We start from the raw sequence: 26,022 nt of genomic DNA, 5'->3' as shown, positions 1-26,022 counted from the left end.
CTCATTTTAAGGCTAAGGACACACGGCAAGTAATATGAAGCGAGTGGAATGCGATAAAAAAAAAAATCGCATTCCACTCAGACCAATATTACTCTATGGGCCCGCTCCCATGAGCAATTTTTTTTTTTCCCCCTCAGTCCTAATCGGACCCAGAAAAAAATCGTAGCATGATGCGGGTAGAATGCGATCCTGTTTCACTCGCTCCCATACAAGTCTATGGGGGCGAGAGAAACATCGCCTTGCACTCGCATTACAGCGGAATACAGTGTGATAATCACATCAGCCGGCATGGGAGGAGATATGGAGATAATTCCCGTCCTCCCCTCCGCAGCTGTGGTCTGTTCGCACAGATCCCCCACACGGTGATTAGTGCGAGTGCTCGCTGTGCTGTGAGTATGAGCCGAGTGTCATGCGAGCACTCTCACTAATCCCTATGTGGCCTCAGCCCAACAGTAAAAATTATTTTATTTCTATTTTCCCCCTTAAATTTGGGGTGCGCCTTATAAAACGAAAAATACGGTAGCTGTGTCCGGTTCCCCATATACATTTTGTTTTTGCTCTTTCAGGTCTGTACAGCAGCAGTCTCTCCTGGTGCCATATATGCTCTGTAGGAACCTGCCGTTCGGCTTCATTCAAGAACTTGTAAGGACGACCTATCAAGACGAGGAGGTGTTCAAACAGGTAATGGCAGGGTCGTGTGCCCCTCAGGGTGGCCGATCAGGGGGCTTTTAAAGTGTAGGTTGTGATGCTTTACACAGGCAGAGCTCAGATAATCCATATATATATATATATATTTTGCACACAGATCTTCATTCCTATTCTGCAAGGATTGGCGCTGGCAGCTAAAGATTGTTCTCTGGATAGTGACAACTTCAAATACCCATTAATGGTGAGAACCGCGCCGGACCCCGCACCGCCCAGACCGGGTGCATTCACATCAAACCACCCAGAAGAAAATAATGACTTCAGAAGAATCTAAAGGAATATTTTTTTTTTATTTTTTTTTTTTTTATTTAAAAAAAAATGTGACACTTTTTTTTATTAACACGTCAGTTAAAAATTACAATTAATAAAATAATGGAGCCTCTAATGCAAGATGCGCACGCACAAGGAGGCTGCTGAGAGGGTATGCAGAGAAAATTATCCAAAAACAATCCAATACGTGACACCAGCACAGTTATGAGTCAACTGACAGAGATCCCCTGGTGTGGTATGGGTAGCCAGGGTTAAATGCAAAGTGGATAAATCCACAAAATTAACCCATCAGATATACTGCCTGCCAGTGACCCATTAGCACTAAACTACCTGCGGAGCTAAAATACAGGTGCCCCTATAATTAAATGGATGCAAAGCTGCATACCTGGACATAACCAGATGGATGAATAGCTCCCAGCTCGCCTCACAAGCCGACGCGCGTTTCGTTCACGTGACATCATCAGGGGAAGTGTTCATGGGGATGTTGTCCTGGTTCTCCCCCTATTGCAGTATTGTTTTTTATACTGGGAATTGTTTCTGATTCGAGTTGGTGATAGATGGGAGTTCTGGGGAGTTCAGCGACGTCTTCTCTTCTTTGCAGGCTCTCGGTGAACTGTGTGAGATTAAGTTTGGAAAGATGCACCCCGTCTGCTGCTTGGTAAGGTTTTTCTCAATTTGTTGCTCCCCTTTAATCCAATAGATGCTGAATCCAGGAATGGTGGCTAATAGTAATAATAATACTAAGCCTCATTCCCTCCTTTACATGTTAGATGGCCTCTCTGCCTCTCTGGTTACCCAAGTCTCTGAGCCCTGCGAGCGGCCGGGAGCTGCAGCGCCTCTCCTACCTTGGCTCTTTCTTCAGCCTCTCCGTCTTTGCTGAGGATGATGTAAGTTTTTTCTTTTTTTTTCTTTGTGCTATAACTGTTTGGTTTTTTTTTTTCTTTGTTTGTTTTGTTTTAGATTCCATGAATTCTCTCAATTCTTCCCTTAAAAAAAAGTTTCAGATAATTTTGTAGCATCTTATTATTTGACTCCCCGCAGAATAAAGTGGTGGAGAAATACTTCTCCGGTCCTGCAATTACTCTGGAAAACACCCGCGTGGTCAGTCAGTCCCTTCAGCATTACCTGGAGTCGGCACGGGTGAGTCCTGTACCATCTTATCACAGAGGGAAAGTGCAGCCGTATATTACATCTATATCTCGTATTTTATATGTATATAATATGGCACGACAGACCTTTATATGACATGTCTGGTAGGTGACGCTGCTTGTGAACCAGTGGCGACTATGTGCAAAATTTGCTTTCTCTCTCGCTTCATTGGGGGACACAGGAACCATGGGTATATGCTGCTGCCACTAGGAGGCGACACTAGGCAAAAACAAAAATGAACTCCTCCTCCGCAGTATAAACCCACTACTGGCAGGAAGCTTTTCAGTTTTTTGCTTAGTGTCGTAGGAGGTGGACTTGGGTCTTTTTTTTTTTTTTTTCTCCGCTCCAGATTTTTCCACAATCGTCGTTTTTTAACACTAATATTTTCACCTTTTCTTTTGCAGAAAGAAAACATATCAGGGAAACAGAGTGTAATGGGCCACTCTGTTCTCCCACACAGAGGCCGAGAGCACAGGAGATAGATCACACTGGTGTCTCTGAGGTCTGGGTGGCGGGATCATTTCACTCTAACGCGTCGGCCGGGGAGGCATCACGATCCTAGCCGAGTCTCCGTCCTGCTTGCTATAAAGAGCGAGAAGTGAGGCCGTTGAGACAGAAGAGGGAAATATCTCCAGCCCCGCTTACTATACAGAGTACAGCGCCGCCATGAGACAGAAGAGGCAAGCATCTCCAGCTCGCTCACCCACCAGAGTGAAGCGCGACCATGAGACAGAAAACAGAGTCCAGGTACCTTCACCCTCTGAAGACAAGATAGGACTCTGTTCCCGGCCTCCGAACCCAGGGGTGGGATTCAGCAGGTTCGGGCAAACCAGTTATTAAAATAGCAGCCAGTTCCCTGAACCGGCAAGAAACTGCTCCATCGATCCGGTTCTCTGTAGTCACGTGTGTTAGTGTCTTTAAGACACTAACACAATTGAATCCCAGTACCTCTGTACGCGCTGCACTTCTAGGTTCAGTGGAGCCTCTCTGCTCCCTGACCCTGCGTGCAGCGACGAGCTGACGGCAGCGTGGTGAGGTTGCGTATCCTGTTGCAGCTTGCCAGTGTCAGTGTACCTGCAGAATGCTGTGGAGGACGGAAGACAGAGGAGAGGCCACCGGTGATTGGAGCAGGTAAGCGCTCAGTGAGCCGAATCTGCAGGGGAGAGGAGGCCGCATAAGATGGGAACTATATGGGAAAAGGAGCCACATGGGATGGGATCTGCAGGGGAAAGAGACCACATGGGATGGGATCTGCAGGGGAAAGAGACCACATGGGATGGGATCTGCAGGGGAAAAAGGCCATAATGTGATGGGATCTGTAGGAGGAAAGGAGCCACATGGGATGGGATCTGCAGGGGAAAGAGACCACATGGGATGGGATCTGCAGGGGAAAGAGACCACATGGGATGGGATCTGCAGGGGAAAAAGGCCATAATGTGATGGGATCTGTAGGAGGAAAGGAGCCACATGGGATGGGATCTGCAGGGGAAAGAGACCACATGGGATGGGATCTGCAGGGGATAAAGGCCATAATGTGATGGGATCTGTAGGAGGAAAGGAGCCACATGGGATGGGATCTGCAGGGGAAAGAGACCACATGGGATGGGATCTGCAGGGGAAAAAGGCCATAATGTGATGGGATCTGCAGGGGAAAGAGACCATAATGGGATGGGATCTGCAGGGGAAAGAGACCATAATGGGATGGGATCTGCAGGGGAAAGAGGCCATAATGAGATGGGATCTGCAGGGGAAAGAGGCCATAATGAGATGGGATCTGCAGGGGAAAAAGACCACATGGATTGGGATCTGCAGGGGAAAGACCATAATGGGATGGGATCTGCAGGGGAAAGAGGCCATAATGGGATGGGATCTGCAGGGGAAAGAGACCACATGGGATGGGATCTGCAGGGGAAAAAGGCCATAATGTGATGGGATCTGTAGGGGAAAGAGACCACATGGGATGGGATCTGCAGGGGAAAGAGACCATAATGGGATGGGATCTTCAGGGGAAAGAGACCATAATGAGATGGGATCTGCAGGGGAAAGAGACCACATGGATTGGGATCTGCAGGGGAAAGAGACCATAATGGGATGGGATCTGCAGGGGAAAGAGGCCATAATGGGATGGGATCTGCAGGGGAAAGAGACCACATGGGATGGGATCTGCAGGGGAAAGAGACCACATGGGATGGGATCTGCAGGGGAAAGAGACCATAATGGGATGGGATCTGCAGGGGAAAGAGACCATAATGGGATGGGATCTGCAGGGGAAAGAGACCATAATGGGATGGGATCTGCAGGGGAAAGAGACCACATGGGATGGGATCTGCAGGGGAAAGAGACCACATGGGATGGGATCTGCAGGGGAAAGAGACCATAATGGGATGGGATCTGCAGTGGAAAGAGACCATAATGGGATGGGATCTGCAGGGGAAAGAGACCATAATGGGATGGGATCTGCAGGGGAAAGAGACCATAATGGGATGGGACCTGCAGGGTAAAGAGACCATAATGGGATGGGATCTGCAGGGGAAAGAGACCATAATGGGATGGGATCTGCAGGGGAAAGAGACCACAATGGGATTGGATCTGCAGGGGAAAGAGGCCATAATGAGATGGGATCTGCAGGGGAAAGAGACCATAATGGGATGGGATCTGCAGGGGAAAGAGACCATAATGGGATGGGATCTGCAGGGGAAAGAGACCATAATGGGATGGGATCTGCAGGGTAAAGAGACCATAATGGGATGGGATCTGCAGGGGAAAGAGACCACATGGGATGGGATCTGTATGGGGAAGGTTGTCCGTTCCAATTTTAGGGAGGGCGCCTTTAGTAATAATTTTTAAAAATTGTAGAAAAAGCGTTTAATACAATAAGACTGACAGTGACTGGAACAACTGGTGCTGGACACGAGAGTGACGGTGGAGGAGGGGAAGAAGGGGAAAGATTTTGCTTTAAATTACTTGTATTTTTGGTTGAGGAAAGTGCGTGACGATGGGTGTGGTTACAGAGAATTTTGTTTAAAAATTTGAATCCCACCCGTGTCTGAACCCTCCCTCCCCTCACCGCAGCATAAAGGCTCCTGGGCAGCATCAGCATAGGGATTCCTCATCCCCATTCACCTCTCTATAGCGGCAGCAAACGCTGTTTGCATCCCTGCATAGCGAGCAATGGCTGGGTAAATCCAGCACATATGCACCGAGGATACAGCATTGCAGTACAGCACAGGGTTAATCCGCAGGCACACAGGCCAGATCACAGGCACGCCCCAGCCATTGCAGACACACAGGCCAGATCACAGGCACGCCCCCTCCCCCAGCCATAGCAGACACACAGGCCATATCACAGGCACGCCCCCTCCCCCAGCCATAGCAGACACAGGCCATATCACAGGCACGCCCCCTCCCCCAGCCATAGCAGACACACAGGCCATATCACAGGCACGCCCCCTCCCCCAGCCATAGCAGACACAGGCCATATCACAGGCACGCCCCCTCCCCCAGCCATAGCAGACACAGGCCATATCACAGGCACGCCCCCTCCCCCAGCCATTGCAGACACAGGCCAGATCACAGGCACGCCCCCAGCCTTACCATGTGGTTCTCCTGGCTCAATCAGAGCACAGAGCATGTGACTCGGGTAGCACACGCCCCTCGGCATTGTGAGTCATCTTTTGCTAGCCGTTCCTTTTCCCGGGGATTCTTAGCAGTACAGGCCCCGCAGTGTGGGCAGATCCTAGGCCACAGCCTCCCCTTACGGTGAGCAGATCCGCTCCTCTCTGCTGGCAGCTGGACAGTGGTCACAGGTGGGGACACTCTGCAGCCTCTGAATCTGGGTAAGAGCAGCTACACTGGAGACACAGGCCTCCTCCTCCCAGCATAGCCATCCACACCTTCATATTCACAGTAGTCTCACTATGTCTAGCCTAGTAGAAGACCGGCCCACCCAAAGATCCAGTGGATCTTACTATGCTTGTTCTAAATGCAGGTGTACATTTCCCTCCGCCCAGGCCACCTCACTATGTCCCTCGTGTACTAATTCCACAGTCCATGCTGCCCAGGAGCCCCCCGCCAATAGACCAGTTAAGACCGAGTCCTCTATTCCCGAGTGGGTCTCGGCTCTTTCACAATCGGCAGCCAATCTATCTAGAGTATCTCAGACCCTGGTTGCGGTTGTGGAAACGCTACCTGCACAGAATGGTAACCCCAGTGCACCGATCTCTCAGAGTGAATCGGGGTTACCGGACGACTCCCTCCAAGGTGGGCGATCGCGTCCAGGTTCTAGGAAACGAACCCGTATTGCTCCACGTTCCAGATCTCCCTCTCCAGCTCCATCCACTTCTTCAGAGGGACCTGCAGCCATCCCAGAAATGCTCACATTGCAGGAATCCGAGACCTATATGGACTCAGACTCGGGTTCAGATTTTGACTCAGACCAGTCAGAGATGAAAGACCGAGTCGACAGTTTAGTTCAGGCTGTTAACCAGACATTTCACATTACAGACACTAATCCCCCTCAACAAGAACAGTCTATTTCGTTCCGGAAAGCTAAACGCACTCCAGCACTCTTCTCAGATCACACAGAATTTCAGGAGATACTAGATACAGAATGGAGACAACCTGACAGGCGGTTTAAACGAAGACCACGCATGAATATCTTGTATCCATTCGCCTCAGACGTCTCGAAAAGGTGGTCTAGTTCTCCTTATGTTGACCCGACAGTATCTCGTCTTTCCACGGACACTGTACTTCCGCTATATGATGGAGCTAGTCTCAAAGATTCCTCCGACAGACAAGTCGAATCTTTGACCAAGTCCGCATTTGAAGCAGCAGGCGCAGTTCTAGGTCCGGCATTCGCTTCTGCATGGGTTTCTAAAGCCATTTCCACGTGGTCCAAACACCTCCGTGACTGCATCTCCAACGGAGCTCCAACTCAAGAACTTGCAGATATAGCCAGGCAAATAGATCACACAGGGAGATATCTTCTCTCCGCTTCCTTAGACATTGCTAGATGTGCAGCCGCAGCTGAGGCCAATATGATAGCCATACGCAGAGTATTATGGCTGAAACCATGGAACGCGGATGTCGCATCTAAAAAAGCCATCACCAGTCTACCCTACATCGGCAGCAGGTTATTCGGAGATCGCCTTGACCAGATTATCGCCGAGACCACTGGCGGGAAAAGTACCTTTCTTCCTCAGCAGAGGACAAAAGCGACCCCCCGCAGAAGAAAACTCACTACCTTTCGTCAGTTTCCCAACAAGAGTAGGACTCAAGAGAGAACCCCGGTGCACCAAGAAAAGAAGAAGCCTTCATTTAAACCAGTTCCAAACTGGAGACGACGACCACGTCAGACCGGACAAGGATCGTTCAGATCCAAAAAGAGCAAATATAATTTAGCATGATAAACAACAAAAACGAGATTACAAAGTGGGAGGAAGGCTATGTTCACACAGGGCTTTTTTGGTAAGATTTTTTTCCTGACCAAAACCTGATCTTTTTCGTTTTTCATGCGTTTTTTAGTGGCATAATTGGTGCGGATTTGCTGCTTTTTTTTTTTTTCTACAAAATGGGTTGCATCAATGAAAAAAACGCAGCAAATGTGCAGCAAAGAATTGACATGCTGATTCTTTAAAAACCTGACCAAAAACGCAAGTATTTGACAAAACAGTCAGGAAAAAGTGTTTGTGTGTGTTTGTGTGTGTTTGTGTGTGTGTGTGTGTGTGTTTTTGAGAAATATAGACTTTGCTGGGACTGTAAAAAAGCAGCTTTTTTAGCGTGGATTTGCATAAAACTAAGGCAAATCTGCAGCTAAAAAGCACAGCAAAAACTTAACAAAAAAGCCCTGTGTGAACATAGCAAAAGCCTGCACCTCTTCAAAGAAGTGTTGTATGCAGAAGTAAACAATTCTTAAGGCCACTTTACACACAGAGATAAATCTGCAGCAGATCTGTGGTTGCAGTGAAAATGTGGACAATCAGTGGCAGGTTTGTGACTGTGTACAAATGGAACAATATGTCCATGATTTCACTGCAACCACAGATCTGCCAAAGATTTATCTCTGTGTGTGATGGGGCCTTTAGATTCAGGAATTTTCACTTCAGGATGCAGAATAGCATTGAATTCCACACCACCTCACCACTTTGTGCTATCTCAACCACCAAAAGAAAAACCTCTCCAGAAAAGGTTTTTATTTAGCCATCTCTCTCCAACAAGCGGAAGTAATTGCTCCAGTCCCATCAAAGGAGCCCTTCAAAGGTTTTTATTCAAACCTGTTTGTGGTACCAAAAAAAGACTGAGCAGAACATCCCAATCTGGATCTAAAGCTGTTAAACCAATCTGTCAAGACACGTCAATTCACGATGGAGTCTCTCCGAGCAGTGATAACATCTATGGAACCTCAAGAATTCTGGTGCTCGATAGATATCCAAGATGCGTATCTTCACATACCCCAGAAGTTTTTGGGGTTTTCTGTGGAACAAGCACACTTTCAGTTTACCACCCTACCCTTCGGTCTAGCAACTGCTCCCAGAGTCTTAACAAAAGTCATGGCAGAAAAAATGACCATCCTACGAGCCAGAGGAATCCTAGTCATACCCTATCTGGACGACATATTGATCAAGGATCCGTGTTATGAATCATGCCTCGAAAGTCTCAACAACACCACCGAAACCCTAGATCGGCTAGGCTGGATAATCAACAGAGTGAAATAACTTCCATGATTCCCAAGCAGCGTCTTGTATTCCTGGGCATGTTGTTCGACACTGTACAAGCCACAGTGTTCCTTACAGATCAAAAAAGGGAAGCCTTGCAACGAGACACAAGATCTCTCATACAGTCCAGCTCAATTCCAGTTCGAACTTGCATGAAGATCTTAGGAAAGATGGTAGCTGCCTTCGAGGCAGTTCCATTCAGCCAATTTCACACCAGGCCCCTACAACTAGCTTTTCTTTCCCGGTGGAACAAGTCACCATCGTCGCTGGACTTGCCTAATAGTCAACCATCAAAGCTTCAGGAGTCTCTAACGTGATGGATCCAGTCACCACTCCTCCTACAGGGACGTTCACTCCTTCCTGTTCACTGGCTAGTGATCACAACAGACGCCAGTCTCACAGGCTGGGGACCAGTTTTCCAAAACCTCACCGTTCAAGGTCGTTGGGAGATCTACGAAACATCGCTCTCAATCAATATTCTAGAGATTCGAGCCATCTACTTAGTCTTCCTTCATTGGCAGACGTTGCTATTAAACCGCCCAATTCGCATACAGTCGGAAAATGCCACGGCTGTAGCGTATATAAATCACCACGGAGGCACCAAGAGCCTGAAGATCATGGCAGAAGTATCAAGGATACTACCTTGGGCAGAGGATAATGTACCACAGATCTCAACAATACACATACCAGGAGTAGAGAACTGGGCAGCAGATTAGCCGCGAAGGTCTAGCATCGGGAGAATGGGCTCTACATCCCACAGTCTTCAACCAAATATGGCATCATTGGCACATGCCGGATGTCTACCTAATGGCATCCAGAAACAACATCAAAGTTCCTCGTTTTGTTTCAAGAACACGCGATCCCCTAGCAATGGCGTCCGACGCCCTAGCAATATCATGGACACAGTTCACACTAGCATACCTTTTTCCTCCTCTGCCACAAATTCCCAGAGTAGTAAAGAAGATGAAGGCAGAGGGGGTTCCAGTCATTGTGATAGCACTAGACTGGCCAAGAAGGTCCTGGTACGCAGAAATCGTCAATATGCCATTAAAACTTCCAAATCGTCCAGAGCATCTCTCCCAAGGACCGCTCTACCACCAGAATTCACGGTTTCTCAATTTAATGACATGACTTTTGAAGCCGCCATTCTAAAGGATTTAGGATTTTCCAACCCAGTCATTCAGACCATGATCAAACCAAGAAAACCTTCTACATCAAGAATTTATCACCGAACCTGGAAAGCCTTTTTCCGTTGGTGTGACTCTAACAAAAGTGACCCATTGACATTCTCACTACCCAATCTTCTAGCCTTCCTCCTGTCAGGGCTAGAATCAGGATTAGGCCTCAGTTCCCTCAAAGGACAGCTCTCGGCACTGTCCATACTTTTTCAACAGAAAAGATAGCTTCCTTATCTCCGGTCCGAACTTTCCTACAGGGAGTTGTGCACTCTAGACCCCCTTACAAACATCCAATAGATCCTGGGATTTGACTCTAGTCCTCAACACGCTACAAAAGTCACCTTTTGAACCTATTCAGGACATAACGCTGACCTTGTGACTTTCCTAGTAGCCATCACATCAATACGTCGAGTGTGGGAACTTGCTGCACTCTCATGTCGAGCTCCATATCTAATTATTCATCAGGATAAGGTAGTACTTTGTCCGGTACCTACCTTTCTCCCCAAAGTAGTCTCCTCTTTTCACATAAATAAGGAAATCATCCTTCCCTCGTTTTGTCCGACACCTTCTCATCCAACAGAAGCTACACTAAACAAACTAGAAACAAAATTCTAAGATACGAGCTAACCATAATATCACCTGGCCAATCTAGATACAGCTAAGCCGGTGTATGCACTTACTCAGAATTACATATTAAGAACAAGCGGAACTTGCAAAAATAGACCATTTTATTAGAAAATCACAGGCATAAAGTGAGAGAGCTAAAAACAACCACAGGAGAGGTGGAGATGATGAGCAATTAATAGGAAAACAGGTCCCCTAATCATATATATAAGTGCAAAAAAACAAGACCTGGTAAACCTCAAAAGAGGAAGAGAAGTGCAAGCGTAATAAGTACAAGGGAGATATCCAATCTCACAAATATCGTACTGGGAACAAGTTTTAAGAACGAATATACAGATAATCAAACAAGGAAACCATATTTACCTAAAGTGCCAGTGCAAAAAAGTGCAAATCGGGATTACTCCTAGGCCATCAAAGACACCTCCCCCCCAACGCACGTTTCGCTAGGGTTTTCACATTTCTTTATTGAGGAAGATTCTCCCTGGGGACCTGTTTTCCGATTAATTGCTCATCATTTCCCCCTCCCCACTCTTCTGTGGTTGTTTTTAGATCTTTCACTTTGTGATTTTCCAATAAAATTGTCTATTTTGACACAAGTTACTCCGTTCTGCTTGTTCTTATTATTAATTACTAAACAAACTAGACTTAGAGTAATACAAATTTATCTTACTAGAACCAAGGACTTTAGACGTTCTGACTCACTTTTCATCATTCCTGATGGACATAGAAAGGGTCTAGCCGCTTCAAAATCAATTAAAGCTAGATGGATGCGCTCAGTCATTTTAGAGTCTTACCAACTCAAAGAAAAGACGCCACCTTCTTGAGTAAAAGGTCATTCCACACGAGCGGTGGCAGCTTCCTGGGCTGTCCGCCATCAAGCGAGTCCCATTACAGATTTGCAAAGCGGCCACCTGGTCATCTCCTCACACCTTTGTAAATTCTACAAGGTAGACACTAACTCCTCAGCTGACGCAAGCTCAGGCAGGAACGTTTTACGGGCGGCTATTAACATAAGTCATTAATTCTGACTGCTTTAGGACGTCCCATGGTTCCTGTGTCCCCCAATGAAGCGAGAGAGAAAAGAAGATTTTGGGTACTCACCGTAAAATCTTTCTCGGAGTCTTCATTGGGGAACACAGCGCCCTCCCAAAAATCTTTTACAACAACTCTAAGACAGGTATCAGCCATCTAAAGACTATACATCTCCTCCGACTGCTTTACAAAAACTGAATGGCTTCCTGCTAGTAGTGGGTATATACTGTGGAGGAGGAGATTTTTTATTTTTGCCTAGTGTCTCTTCCTAGTGGCAGCAACATATACCCATGGTTCCTGTGTCCCCCAATGAAGACTTCGAGAAAGAGAGCTTTTACGGTGAGTACCCAAAATCTTTTTTTTTTTTGATGACGTTCATATGTCCCAATGATGGAGCAAGGCCTATTTTGGGCTGTATATACAATACATTGTCGACTACAGAATAGGTTATTAATAGTGTTGTCTGAGCACTACCATGCTCTGGTGCTTGGTGCTCAAAACGAGCAGGTTGGATTGGCTCAACTCGAGTACAGAGCATAATGGAAGTTGATGGGAAACTCCAGCATTTTTTCGGAAGACTTGGTACTTGAGTTGAGCCCGTCTGAGCGTCCCACCTGCTTTTTTGGAGTACCGAGCATGGCAGTGCTCGCTCATAATCAATATCGCATCAGCTTTGATAGCGAACGCGTAAGGAACAGAATAATTCAGCTTTGTCGAGTGTTCAGGGTGAACGGTTTAATGATTTGAGCCCATGAAGACATAACTCCTCTGTAAATAGTCAAATTTGTGCTGCAAGACGTTCTTACTGGTCTTTAAATTTATTTTTTCTAGCAAGAATTATTCAAGATTTTACATAGTATTTTGCTAAATGGCGAGACCAGGGAATTTGCACTAAATTACATGGCAGCCATAGTCAATGGCAATATGAAGAAGGCACAGATGCAGGTACGGTCCTAGCCACATTCCCCTTCCTTGTAGGGGCTTGCACGCAGTTTTTAGTCCTGATCCTTTGTCCATTGCAGACAGACGACCGGCTGGTATCTACCGACGGATTCATGCTAAACTTCCTCTGGGTACTACAGCAGCTTAGCACCAAGATTAAGCTGGAAACCGTGGACCCCATGTATATTTTCCATCCAAAATGCCGCATAACGTTACCCAGTGATGAGACCCGTATCAAAGCCACAATGGAGGAGGTCACCAGCTGGATGACGGAGCTCAGTGAGTGTCATAACATAGTTATATGCAATAATATTTATTGGTAATGAGATTGTCTGGTGCATCTATGCCCCGAATTGGGAGGTGAGCAAAGTTTGCCCTTGTCTGTCTGACACCCCTGCGGATCTTCTATACGGCATCAGCGCTGCTCACCTGGAAATGATCAGCACCGGACAATCCTTTTTTTTTTTTTATCAGCGTATTCTATTATTATTATTATTATTATTATATATTATTATTATTATTATAATATATTATTATTATTATTTATATTATTAGTATTATTTATATTATTAGTATTATTATTATTATTTATATTGATTTTTTTTTTTTTTTGTAGATCAAGATCCTTCTTCTTTTTCGGAGCCCAAGTTTCCTACCGAGTGCTTCTTTCTGACCTTGCACGCTCATCACCTCGCCATCCTGCCTAGCTGCCGCCGTTATATTCGACGATTAAGGGCCATTCGTGAGCTGAACAGGTGAGCAACTCTGCAGCGTAAAATGTATATGTGAAGCCTCGGGTATATCCTCTGCAGTTTAGGGAGACCTAGTTACCATCTGTACGTTTTTTACCAACCTTAGGACAGTGGAAGAGCTGAAGAACAATGAGAGTCAGTGGAAGGATTCTCCGCTCGCTGCCAGACACAGAGAGATGCTAAAACGGTGTAAAACTCAGCTCAAGGTTCGTTCTCATCTTTACGGAGTATTTAATGGTGAAGTAAGACACAAGGTCTTTGTAGAGAGCGATGTTCAGCGCTTCTCCTCCTATAAAGAGGACCTGAGTTACCCTCTTATCTTGTAAAAGTCCTTGAGTTCCTGATTCTGGTGCTGTTTTTTTTTTTCTGCTGCTTTGCTCCATCGCAAAAATATTCACATTTAGGGTTTTTTTTTCCTGAAGCGCAACATGTGAAATCTCTGCTTGTAGTGCGTTTGAGTCTTCATTGGGGCATGTGCACCTTCACAGTTCCTTTCCAGACACTACCAATCATAGCTCAGCCGGTCCTGATCTGTGATTGGCAGCGTCTGGTAGGAGGGGTGACAGCGCGCCCCCCCAGAGAAGACTGAAGAAACGCACTACAAGCAGAGATTTCACATGCTGCGCTCCAGAAGAAATAAATGTGAATATCTCTGTACTGGAGCGATGCAGCGCAAAATGGAAAAGAGCAGCAAAATCAGGGGAGCTGAGAGATTTTTACACTGTATTTCACTCCATTTTTCTAAGACAGGTCTTCATTAAGTTAACTTGATTCTTCTATGCCGTCATTTTGATTTTGTGTTTTTTACTTCTGCAAAACCTTATTGCATTGAACGTATCGAAAGCTAAAACATTCTCCCATCTGTTTTCACTGCAGAAACTTGTACGTTGTAAGGCCTGTGCCGATGCCGGCTTACTGGATGAAAACTTCCTCCGAAGATGCCTCAATTTCTACGGGATGGTGATACAACTCTTACTGCGCATGGTGGACTCTGCTTACCCAAGGTCAGTTTTCCTTCAGATGCCGGCGCTGTCCCTCCAAAGATGCTTGGTAGATGTGGACGACTTTATATTAAAACAGTCCAGTCGGATGCCTTTGACAGTTAATGCATGTTTTTGTTTAAAGAGAATCGCTCACCAGATTTGTTTCCTATAAGCTGCAGCCACCACCAGTGGGCTCTTATATACAGCATTCTAGAATACTGTGTATAAGAGCCCAGGCCGCTGTGTATAACGTAAAAAACAACTTTTTTTTTTTTTTTTTTTTTTTTTTATACTCACCTGCGGGGAGGTCAGATAGATGACGCTGGTCTGAGTCTGACGCCTCTTATCTTCCATCGCTTCCCTCCTTCATAGCTCTGTGTGGATCATGTGTGGTACACACAGAGACCTCCATTGCGCGCCTGCAGGGCAGAGCAAAGTACTATAATGCGCAGGTGCGGGAAAAGGTCAAAGACCACTGGCACATGCACACTACAATACTGTGATCTGCCCAGCAGTGCAGATCAAAGGGGTGCAATGGAGGCCTCTGTGGATGATGTAGGACAAATCATCCACACGGAGCTGGGAAAGAGGACGGTGACTGTACAGGATAAAGGAGGCCCCGGACCTGAGACCAGCGATGCCCAGGAGGGGAGTATAATAAAGGTGTTTATTTTATACAGAGCTGCCTGGACACCTACTGTGTTTTTCCAAAAGTAAGACACTATCTTGTACTAGCGCTAGGGCTTATTTTTGGAGTAAGTCTTATTCTTGGAGAAACCTTATTGGGGATAAGTTTACCCCTCCAAAAAGGCAGAATCCCCCCCCACCCTCCCTTCACAGGAGACTCATTCCGTAATTTTCGGACCATAAGACGCACTTTTTTTCCTCCAAATTTGGGAGGAAATTGTGGGGTGCGTCTTATGGTCTGAAGCTGCGGGGTAGGGAGCTGTGGGGGAGTCAGCGCTATGCAGTGGGATCACAGTAGGCAGGGAGGGTCGCTGCTGCAGGATGCCGGCTGTTGGAGAAACCACGTGTGCCCGCTGCTTAAAGTCACTCACCACATCCGGCGGTACAGAATGCCTCCAGCTGCAGGAAAAGATGGGAGGACATTATGCATCGCAGGTCCTGTGAGCATTCCAGCCGCGGGTCCTGTGAGCATTCCAGCCGCGGGTCCTGTGAGCATTCCAGCCGCGGGTCCTGTGAGCATTCCAGCCGCGGGTCCTGTGAGCATTCCAGCCGCGGGTCCTGTGAGCATTCCAGCCGCGGGTCCTGTGAGCATTCCAGCCGCGGGTCCTGTGAGCATTCCAGCCGCGGGTCCTGTGAGCATTCCAGCCGCGGGTCCTGTGAGCATTCCAGCCGCGGGTCCTGTGAGCATTCCAGCCGCGGGTCCTGTGAGCATTCCAGCCGCGGGTCCTGTGAGCATTCCAGCCGCGGGTCCTGTGAGCATTCCAGCCGCGGGTCCTGTGAGCATTCCAGCCGCGGGTCCTGTGAGCATTCCAGCCGCGGGTCCTGTGAGCATTCCAGCCGCGGGTCCTGTGAGCATTCCAGCCGCGGGTCCTGTGAGCATTCCAGCCGCGGGTCCTGTGAGCATTCCAGCCGCGGGTCCTGTGAGCATTCCAGCCGCGGGTCCTGTGAGCATTCCAGCCGCGGGTCCTGTGAGCATTCCAGCCGCGGGTCCTGTGAGCCTTCCAGCCGCGGGTCCTGTGAGCCTTCCAGCCGCGGGTCCTGTGAGCCTTCCAGCCGCGGGTCCTGTGAGCCTTCCAGCCGCGGGTCCTGTGAGCCTTCCAGCCGCGGGTCCTGTGAGCCTTCCAGCCGCGGGTCCTGTGAGCCTTCCAGCCGCGGGTCCTGTGAGCCTTCCAGCCGCGGGTCCTGTGAGCCTTCCAGCCGCGGGTCCTGTGAGCCTTCCAGCCGCGGGTCCTGTGAGCCTTCCAGCCGCGGGTCCTGTGAGCCTTCCAGCCGCGGGTCCTGTGAGCCTTCCAGCCGCGGGTCCTGTGAGCCTTCCAGCCGCGGGTCCTGTGAGCCTTCCAGCCGCGGGTCCTGTGAGCCTTCCAGCCGCACTGCATCTCAGGATTCTGCTGGCCAGAAAAAAAATCTGTATTGCTGGATGTGCTGAGTTTTGTGCCATCTGATGGGGGATTGTGTGTGATCACTGCATCTGGTGAGAATGATTGTGGGGTGTTTGCTGTCTATAATGAAGTGTCCGCCAGTGTTCTTTAACTTTTTTAGCTGCACGGACACTTCATTATTGAACCGCGACTAGGGCTTATTTTCGGGTTAGGGCTTATATTTAAGCCTTGCTCCGAAAATGATGAAAATCCTTGCTAGGGTTTATTTTTGGAGGTAGTTCTGATTTTTGGAAAAACATGGTATATACAGTATTCTAGAGCGTTGTATATAAGGGCTCACTGGTGGCGAGTTCATAAGGGAAAATCCTGGTGACAGGTTCCCTTTAAAAGAAACGTTTACAAGTTTTTATTGTTGAACCATATAGATTTTGTACCTATGCGTTTTCTTTTCTCTTCCAGTATAACGCTGCCTTTACACCCCGACATTCCCAAGATATTTGCTGCACTGCCTGAGTTTTATGTAGAAGATGTAGCTGAATTTTTGTTTTTTATTGTGCAGTAAGTAACCTCTAAATAATTTGTCTCTTCCAAGTATTCTTCTGTATTTATTTTGTTCCTCTTGTTTCGGGGCTTTGCCCATTGATCTTCTTGGGTTTTCTCCCCTAGATATGCTCCTCAGGTTCTTTTCGAGTCCTGTACTCAGGATGTGACGACGTTCCTGGTGGTGCTGCTATGCAACCAGAATTATATCCGAAACCCGTACCTAGTGGCCAAGCTGGTGGAGGTCATGTTCGTGACAAATCCGGCGATCCAGCATCGGACTCAGAAATTTTTTGAGATGATAGAAGGTCACCCTTTGTCGGTCAAACTTCTCGTGCCCTCTCTGATGAAGTTTTACACGGGTAAGGGACAAGGCGGCCACTCACTGTGGTCACTCTCATTGATGGGTGTAACTGAACAGGAGACACAGCAGAAGCATTGGAAGCCGTGACTTTACAGTCGCTCCTTACTGATCGTCCACCCTTATCCTGATCCCTAGGATTTAGTGGAAAGTGACCGCATGACGTCACCGTGCCCCCTCCATAGCTAATGGGCAGAAATGTCAGAAATATGTGCGCCTCGCATGCTATGACCCTGTGTTTATTCGGACAGCTCTTTCATGTCTTCCGCTAGAGTGATTCCTGCCATTAGTTCCACAATGTCGACTTGGAACATCCGATTTTCTCTGGTTCTCTCCCGGCCTCCGGCTCATTTGCATCTCCGGGGGATCCGGCACATCTTTCTGCAGCGACGCTTCGTTTCATGGACTCTTTCTTCTTAGGCCAGGTCGTCAGTAAACTCTTCTGCTTCTCTCCCCAGATGTCGAGCACACGGGCGCCACCAGCGAGTTCTACGATAAGTTCACCATCCGCTACCACATAAGCACCATCTTTAAAAGCCTCTGGCAAAATCCAGGTCACCACGGCACATTTATGGAAGAATTCAAGTAAGTGTGAAAACCGCAAGCATCAGCCGGGAATTGTATGAGAGAAGTTGTGTTACATAGATAAAGGCCCCTGGACCCTGCACAATACACAATCTGTGCAGTTTATGAGGCTGCAGGCATCGGCAGCTTTGCATTTACAATATAAGGGGGGCACAGGGGTAACGACGGTGGTCGGATCAGGAGCTAGGAGCGCGGTCAAGGGATCTGATCGGCTTCAGGGCTGCACTACAACCTCATGATTGTCAGCCACCAGATCCGGAGGAAAAGAATGGTTAAACCATAACATTAAACATCCCTGTTCTTGAGAATTCAGAGGTAAATTGCAAAGTTGCATATTTTTACAAGCACTTTTCAATTCTTCTAATTTTAAGATGAAAATAACCCTTTAAAGGCTGGAAAGAATTGATGTTTACCTGCAAAGTCATGCAGCCATTTAGCAGAAGTACGTGCTCGTTATCAGGCTGTTTGGTGTTGCAGCCATCTTTACACGATACTTGTATCCATCCCCTTAACTACCCACAATTTATGTGCATTGGTTGGAAATCATATATGTTTTGTCCAGAGACCATTGCACCCCTGCGTTTTGTTTTAGCGCTCGCTTAGGATCCATGATGTAGGTTTTTGTGTGCAATAGAAGGGCTATGTACTTCTTACCACCAGATCTGACCGTATTCGTTCCAGATACGCACTTATTTCTTCTGCCTTTATGTAACGGATCACTGCGTCTTCACATAGTAACATCGGTGGTTTTCCTCGAAATTTGTCAGGTGCTAAATGAAGTGTTTTATTTCTGGCATTTGGCTGTGTGGCCGTCCTCACACAATCGCCCCAGTGTTATTAGTCATAATGCAGTGCATTGTCAGGCCTTGATGTTTGCATGACCGATTATTAAACTAGGAAAACCGAGCGTTCCCATTGCAGAAAATATCCTACATGTATTGTGGCTCCTGAATCTGTTTGTGTCGGGACCCGTTTAGACGTGATGCTGTTTTTACTTGAGTAGATTAATTGAAATTGATGCGTTCTTGCATTTGCAGCTCGGGGAAGCAGTTTGTGCGATACATAAACATGCTGATTAATGACACCACCTTCCTGCTGGACGAGAGCTTGGAGTCTCTGAAGCGAATCCATGAAATGCAAGAGGAGATGAGGAACAAGGAGCACTGGGAGCAGCTGCCTCGGGTGAGGATCGCTATTTACCTTCTGCATCTTGGGGCTGTCCGCGCGGAATACGGCCCCGCTGCGTGGTAACAGGACACTTCCATCTCTGCTGTCCTGCGCCCGGTGTTGCACTGACGTGTCCTCTTGACACTTCCCTCTCTGCTGTCCTGCGCCCGGTGCTGCACTGACCTGTCCTCTTGACACTTCCCTCTCTGCTGTCCTGCGCCCGGTGCTGCACTGACCTGTCCTCTTGACACTTCCCTCTCTGCTGTCCTGCGCCCGGTGCTGCACTGACCTGTCCTCTTGACACTTCCCTCTCTGCTGTCCTGCGCCCGGTGCTGCACTGACCTGTCCTCTTGACACTTCCCTCTCTGCTGTCCTGCGCCCGGTGCTGCACTGACCTGTCCTCTTGACACTTCCCTCTCTGCTGTCCTGTGCCCGGTGCTGCACTGACCTGTCCTCTTGACACTTCCCTCTCTGCTGTCCTGCGCCCGGTGCTGCACTGACCTGTCCTCTTGACACTTCCCTCTCTGCTGTCCTGCGCCCGGTGCTGCACTGACCTGTCCTCTTGACACTTCCCTCTCTGCTGTCCTGCGCCCGGTGCTGCACTGACCTGTCCTCTTGACACTTCCCTCTCTGCTGTCCTGCGCCCGGTGCTGCACTGACCTGTCCTCTTGACACTTCCCTCTCTGCTGTCCTGCGCCCTGTGCTGCACTGACGTGTCTCTTGACACTTCCCTCTCTGCTGTCCTGCGCCCGGTGCTGCACTGACCTGTCCTCTTGTAGGAGGCTCGATGATTATGTTGCTGACACTTATGACACCATTGTATTTTGTTTTCAGGACCAGCAGCAGGCGCGGCAGTCCCAGCTGGCCCAGGACGAGCGCGTCTCCCGGTCCTATCTTGCATTAGCCACCGAGACTGTTGACATGTTCCACATTCTTACCAAACAAGTGCAAAAGCCGTTCCTTAGACCCGTGAGTGCCGGACCTCTGACTTTCTGATCGTGGATCCCTTTGCATCTTTCCCTAATCCTTGCCTTTCTCTTCAGGAGCTTGGTCCCCGGTTAGCAGCCATGCTGAATTTTAACCTGCAGCAGCTATGCGGTCCCAAGTGTCGAGACTTAAAGGTGGAGAACCCGGAGAAGTACGGTTTTGAACCAAAGAAGCTTCTGGATCAACTTACGGATATCTACCTGCATTTAGACTGTGCCCGATTTGCAAAGGCCATAGCAGATGACCAGGTGTGTACGATAACCGTGCATCTGTCACCTATGGACGGCCTTCTGCAAGCATCAACATACAGATGTCACTATAAAAACAATCGCATCTGTGCCCTTTCCCCAGAGATCTTATAGCAAAGAACTTTTCGAAGAGGTGATATCCAAAATGAAGAAGGCCGGAATTAAATCTACGATCGCCATTGAGAAGTTCAAGCTCTTGGCGGAGAAGGTGGAGGAGATCGTGGCCCGGAACGCCCGTGCCGAGATCGATTACAGCGATGCTCCAGATGAATTCAGAGGTATAGCAATACTCGAGAGCATGAGTAGGACGTCAGAATGGCGTTAATGGTTGTGCAAAGACGTAACTCCTTCCTGACATGGCGTATATCACACATCGGGTGCCGGCGTATGGATGTCTGCCTCTGATCACTGCTGCTTACCCACTGAAAAGCAGCTGTCAATCAGGGGGAGGCTGATGTGTTACCATAGTGGCCAGGGGGCCATCCTTGTATATTGCAATAGTCCAGTATTACAGTATATAAGATTGTGCTATCAATTGTAGGTCCAAGTGCATAGGGGGAATATAAATTAAAGTAAAGATGAATTTAAAATTAAAAAATTACAAGAATTAAAAAAAAAAGGGAAAAAAAATTGTTCCCTCTTTTTGTAGGATAAAAAATAATAAAACAATTTTTTTATATATATATAATAATTTTTTTTGTATGTATATATATATATATATATATATATATATATATATATATATATATATATATATATATGTACATAGATATATATTTTTTTTGTGTGTGTATATATATATATATATATATATATATATATATATATAATACATTTTTTTTTATATGTGTTTATATATGTATGTATATATGTACGTGTATATATATATATGTATATATATATATATATATATATATATATATATATATATATATATATATATATATAATTTATTAATTAAAATGTCTATCACCGCTTCTGTAAAAGTCTCAATTTGAATATATAAAATTAACCAATGGCGAGAGGAGGAAAAAAAAATGCAAAAAATAGAATTGCTGTGTTTCAGTCAAAACATCACGTGTACTTTAAAATGGAATTAAAAATGACAGCTCTTTATGAAAAAAAAAAAAAATCCTCACAAAATTGAAAGCACAAACCCTCACCCTGAAAACTTGCTCGGTCGTTAGAGGGTTAAGGGTTTCTTTGTAAAGACCCCTTTAAATGTGTGTATAATTACCCACATGAAATTTGCAACCATCAGATGCCCCTGATGCACAGGTCTGTGATTAAAGGGATGTGTCTTACTGACCGATTACCTTTAATCACATGAAGTGGGTGTTTTGGGCCTTTCTGCTGCTCCGTCAGATTACAGACTGGGAACACAACGTGCCGGGGTGAATATTGGGATTTTTACAGAATGATTTGTGTTTATCACATCCAGATCCACTGATGGACACTTTGATGTCGGAGCCGGTGAGACTGCCGTCTGGGACCATCATGGACCGCTCCATCATCCTGAGACACCTCCTTAATTCCTCTACAGATCCCTTTAATAGACAGACGCTGACGGAGAACATGCTAGAACCAGGTATGACGCGCGCCGCTTCCCCACGTCTTGTTTCACTATATGCATTCATCACCTGTCCACCTAGAAGTGAACGGCGCGGCGCTCGCTGCGGAGTCCTTTACAGCGGAGACCTGGGCACTCCAAAATCCACTTTGCTTTGTCTGCGTCCGGTTTTCTCGGTCTGATGACGCTCTGTAATCAGTCTAAGGGAGTTGCATTCCTGTCCCATAATTGAACCATTAAGAGAAGCATTAATGGCCACATTTCCTGGCACACCTGATACATGACCGTTTTTATGTGGCTTTAGATGCCTTCATTAGGGTGTTACCAGACACTGTGGGCGGGCGCCTTTTATTTCTACCATTTAATATCTATCTTTACAGGTAGAATTAGATCTGCGCCTCACTCAGGTCTGATTGTATGTATGGCCTGTGCACCATGTTCTGCAGTTTCTGGTGAAATGTTTCCTATTATGCCAGCCATTTACTGTATTTTTCGGTTTATAAGACGCACCGGATTATAAGACGCCCCCCTAATTTTAGAGATAATAAAAAGGGGGTCTGTCATAATCCAGTGGTGTTTTACTGTAGGGGGCGGTAGCGGTGGTGGAGCAGGGCGAGGCTGCAGGCGGTGCGGTGGGGGTCCTAGAAACTGTTTGCATTGCCACCTCCGGGCGCCATTTTCTTTTAAGTCTGCTGCTGGTAGATCAATGGGCCGGAGGCGGCGCACGTGCAGATGAGATCTTGAGTCAAGGGCTCCATCTGCACTCGCGCTGACTCTGGGCATCATTTTTTGACGCCCGCACCACCGGCAGCGCCACCGCAGCCCTAGCACCATTGCAGCCCCAGCGCCACCACAGCCCCATCACCTGCACACCTGCCGCAGCATTGCCTCTGCCTCCTGCAATCCCTCTCCATTACCCCCCGATAAGCTACATTCAGATTATAAGACGCACCCCTCACTTTCCTCCCAAATTTTTGGGAGGAAAAGTGAGTCTTTTAATCCAAAAAATATGCATCAACTCAACAAATCAAGAGCTTCTCAGTCTAAAAGGAGGGGTTCCCCTTTGCCCAAATACTGAGGCCGCCCCTTAGGGCAAATAGCCATGTTCTTTGTGTCCGATTAGCGGGGGAAATGCAACATGGCACCACTTAAAGGATCATTCTCAACACTAAACGTAATCACCGATCCAAAGCATAAGCAATACGTGTTGCTTCAAGAGCTCAGACCCCAACATTTATCCGGAGAATGGTTCAGAAAAATATCAATGTCTGCCAATGCCATATTCATGGTCTATGGGACTGCCGGAGATGAAGTGCATCACTCGGCTAGATGCGGCAGTGCCATAGAGAATAAATATCGTGGTGGCGCACGTGTATACATGGTCACCGCTGCACTCCAACGGATCTTTTAAAAGGGATTGTTTGGGGACTTTTTAATTACTTAAATAATTTTCGTTATTAGGTTCCAATTAAAAATGTGCACCCTTTGCCTTCTCCAGCCCATGGTGGTGCACTGTCCATTGCTGGCTGCAGAATGGGGAAACTCAGACCCATCAGTGAGCTGCTACTGAACAGAGCCTCTTGTTCCATTTTCTCAGCGGATTTATGACCACACACCACATCAAAGTTGAATGTTCCGGGAAACAAAAAACCCGATAAAAGCCAAACTGTGCAAAATTTTTAATTGTGCCCAATTGCAAAACTCTACACCCCCCCCCCTTCATACATGCATTTAAGTTTAAAAAATAAAAAAAAAAAAAAGTCCCCAGAAGTGGACAGCCCCTCTAAGAACCCTGTTCTTGGGGTCAGTGGTTTATGCAGAACTTAACATGCATGCGGTGTTCATTCTTTCCTTTTTGAATGCTTTTTCAGTGCCAGAACTTAAGGAGCGGATCCACGCGTGGATGAGAGAGAAGCAGAGCGCCGACCAATGACGAGGCCGTGAATTGCAGAGAGGTTTGTCATCTTGGAGGCCGCCGCACCACCGCAGATGAAACTCTGTACATATATTTAATATCACACGCATTGGCGCGCTCGCCCCAGTGAGGAGCCCATAAAAAAGGGGATTATATTTTCTTAACAAGAGCCGTCAGTTACAGCCGGAGATCGGACGGACGGGACACATCAAGCGTTCACTACAAGCCGGCGACACGTTGACTACAACAATGTATCAATTTTTTTTATTTAATGTTTTTTTTTTCTGCTGCTACATCCCCCCCCTTCTCTTTTTTTTTTTTTTTTTTCCCCTTCACTCCTCTGTTCTTCCCGCCAGGACACCAGTGTGAGAGGACATAGAAAATATCCGAAAATCCGTATTCGGGCTGCGATCTTTCTTGCCGCTCACGTCCCTTCCTCCGAGATGCTCTGTTCTAAATTTTGGGACCCGAAGCAAAGTCTGATTTGTGGACCTCTCTTTTATGATTTCTATCCGTATAATATATGATATATATTACCAAATATATATTTATATATTATGAGTATATTTGTTTTAAGCTTAGCGACTGCAGCTGTTTTATCACAGGCTTTAGATGCTTTTTTTTCCTCCTATTTTTCTTGCATTCATGTGCAAAAAACAAAATTTTTTTTTTTCCCAATAGAGCAGCACTGGGGTTTGTTTTTAATTGCTGACTTTCTTGAGATTCGGGGGAGGTAACGGTTTGCCAGGTTACACCCCAGCGTTACTTTGCACCCCCCCATCCTCCTGCTTACGTGTAAGAGGACAATTGCCCCGTTTGTGAAATCTGTTTGCACCTATTGTTTAGCCTTACCAAAGTGATCGGTGCCAGGGGGACTGGCATGTGCAAAGGCTTTTTTTTTTTTCTTATTTTTGCTTTTTTTTTTTTTTTTTTTCTTTTTTTATGAAACCTTTTTGTATTACTGCCCTCCACGACATACTTGAATTCCTGTACTCTCTTCATGTGGAATGGCAGGAAACTTTTAAAATGAAACCTGTAAAAACAACAAAAAAAGTGTGTGTTCCCCCTCCCGTTATATTTTCAGTTTTCCTGCAGAATTTACTTCCTACTTCCCAATGAGTTATGGAGTCTGGGAAGAAAAAAAACAAACAATAAATGATGATGACATTGCAGACTGTGCCGTGTGTTCATTCTCTCACTATTGTGTTTCTCACGGGATCGGCCATGAGGCATAAATCTTACAGCCCTGGAACGCCTCAGGGCCGCTGCGGCAGCCTGGGACGCCTCGGGGCCGCTGCGGCAGCCTGGGACGCCTCGGGGCCGCTGCGGCAGCCTGGGACGCCTCGGGGCCGCTGCGGCAGCCTGGGACGCCTCGGGGCCGCTGCGGCAGCCTGGGACGCCTCGGGGCCGCTGCGGCAGCCTGGGACGCCTCGGGGCCGCTGCGGCAGCCTGGGACGCCTCGGGGCCGCTGCGGCAGCCTGGGACGCCTCGGGGCCGCTGCGGCAGCCTGGGACGCCTCGGGGCCGCTGCGGCAGCCTGGGACGCCTCGGGGCCGCTGCGGCAGCCTGGGACGCCTCGGGGCAGCAGCATGGGGGACTCCATCTCCTGCCACTATACAGGTGTAATTTATCACAATAAGAGCAATGCAAAATGTAGCAAAAAATGTCATATAACTGACAACCGCTGTGTATCCTCTTCCATATTGGTATCCATATGGCTTTGCTGTATTATATCGGTTCCTCACCTTCCCTGGTTTATATGATCTGGCCCCCGTCATGCTGTATGACAGGACATCTGGTAGTGCAGAGCTCACTGATACCAGCGCGTCCTGTAATAGGAGCCACCGGGGCAACAAGTCCATTCCGGACATTTTTTGCTTCTGAATCTTCCCCCATCACATGCGAGTGATAATACTGAGAAGTGGAAGGAGCCGCAGCAACTCAGCCATGAAGTGAAGACCCCGTAATGTTACAGAGCGGGGGGCTGAGTGCTGAGGAGCAGAGACAAAAAAGTCATCACAGCTTTACTGCAGAGTCCAGACCTCCTCTGGTAACATCAGGACAAACACTGTGCCTGCCTGGGGCTTCATGGCTGAGCAGCTGAAGCCGTACATCACCAGGCACAATGCCGAGCCGTACATCACCAGGCACAATGCCGAGCCGTACATCACCAAGCACAATGCCGAGCTGTACATCACCAATCACAATGCCGAGCCGTACATCACCAAGCACAATG

General features: G+C 47.3%; 1 protein-coding gene across 1 annotated transcript in view; it reads left to right on the top strand.

Moving 5' to 3' along the window:
- UBE4B (ubiquitination factor E4B) overlaps nucleotides 1–24,954 on the top strand; it is a 44,452-nt gene extending 19,498 nt beyond the window's left edge. The window contains exons 2-20 of the mRNA XM_075327361.1: nucleotides 567–681; nucleotides 806–889; nucleotides 1,577–1,633; nucleotides 1,746–1,862; nucleotides 2,017–2,115; nucleotides 12,503–12,616; nucleotides 12,694–12,892; nucleotides 13,230–13,368; nucleotides 13,472–13,571; nucleotides 14,242–14,369; nucleotides 16,874–16,972; nucleotides 17,081–17,316; nucleotides 17,774–17,900; nucleotides 18,938–19,082; nucleotides 19,902–20,036; nucleotides 20,111–20,302; nucleotides 20,406–20,580; nucleotides 21,744–21,890; nucleotides 23,744–24,954. Coding sequence (XP_075183476.1) covers nucleotides 567–681; nucleotides 806–889; nucleotides 1,577–1,633; nucleotides 1,746–1,862; nucleotides 2,017–2,115; nucleotides 12,503–12,616; nucleotides 12,694–12,892; nucleotides 13,230–13,368; nucleotides 13,472–13,571; nucleotides 14,242–14,369; nucleotides 16,874–16,972; nucleotides 17,081–17,316; nucleotides 17,774–17,900; nucleotides 18,938–19,082; nucleotides 19,902–20,036; nucleotides 20,111–20,302; nucleotides 20,406–20,580; nucleotides 21,744–21,890; nucleotides 23,744–23,805 — 2,470 coding nt within the window. The 3' untranslated portion in view covers nucleotides 23,806–24,954. The remainder of the gene's footprint in view (nucleotides 1–566; nucleotides 682–805; nucleotides 890–1,576; nucleotides 1,634–1,745; nucleotides 1,863–2,016; nucleotides 2,116–12,502; nucleotides 12,617–12,693; nucleotides 12,893–13,229; nucleotides 13,369–13,471; nucleotides 13,572–14,241; nucleotides 14,370–16,873; nucleotides 16,973–17,080; nucleotides 17,317–17,773; nucleotides 17,901–18,937; nucleotides 19,083–19,901; nucleotides 20,037–20,110; nucleotides 20,303–20,405; nucleotides 20,581–21,743; nucleotides 21,891–23,743) is intronic.
- Nucleotides 24,955–26,022: the final 1,068 nt, after the last annotated feature.

The sequence above is a fragment of the Anomaloglossus baeobatrachus genome, chromosome 11 (genome assembly GCF_048569485.1).
Source record: "Anomaloglossus baeobatrachus isolate aAnoBae1 chromosome 11, aAnoBae1.hap1, whole genome shotgun sequence".
In the NCBI taxonomy this organism is placed as follows: Eukaryota; Metazoa; Chordata; class Amphibia; order Anura; family Aromobatidae; genus Anomaloglossus; species Anomaloglossus baeobatrachus.
This window is presented reverse-complemented; position numbering and strand designations above follow the sequence as displayed.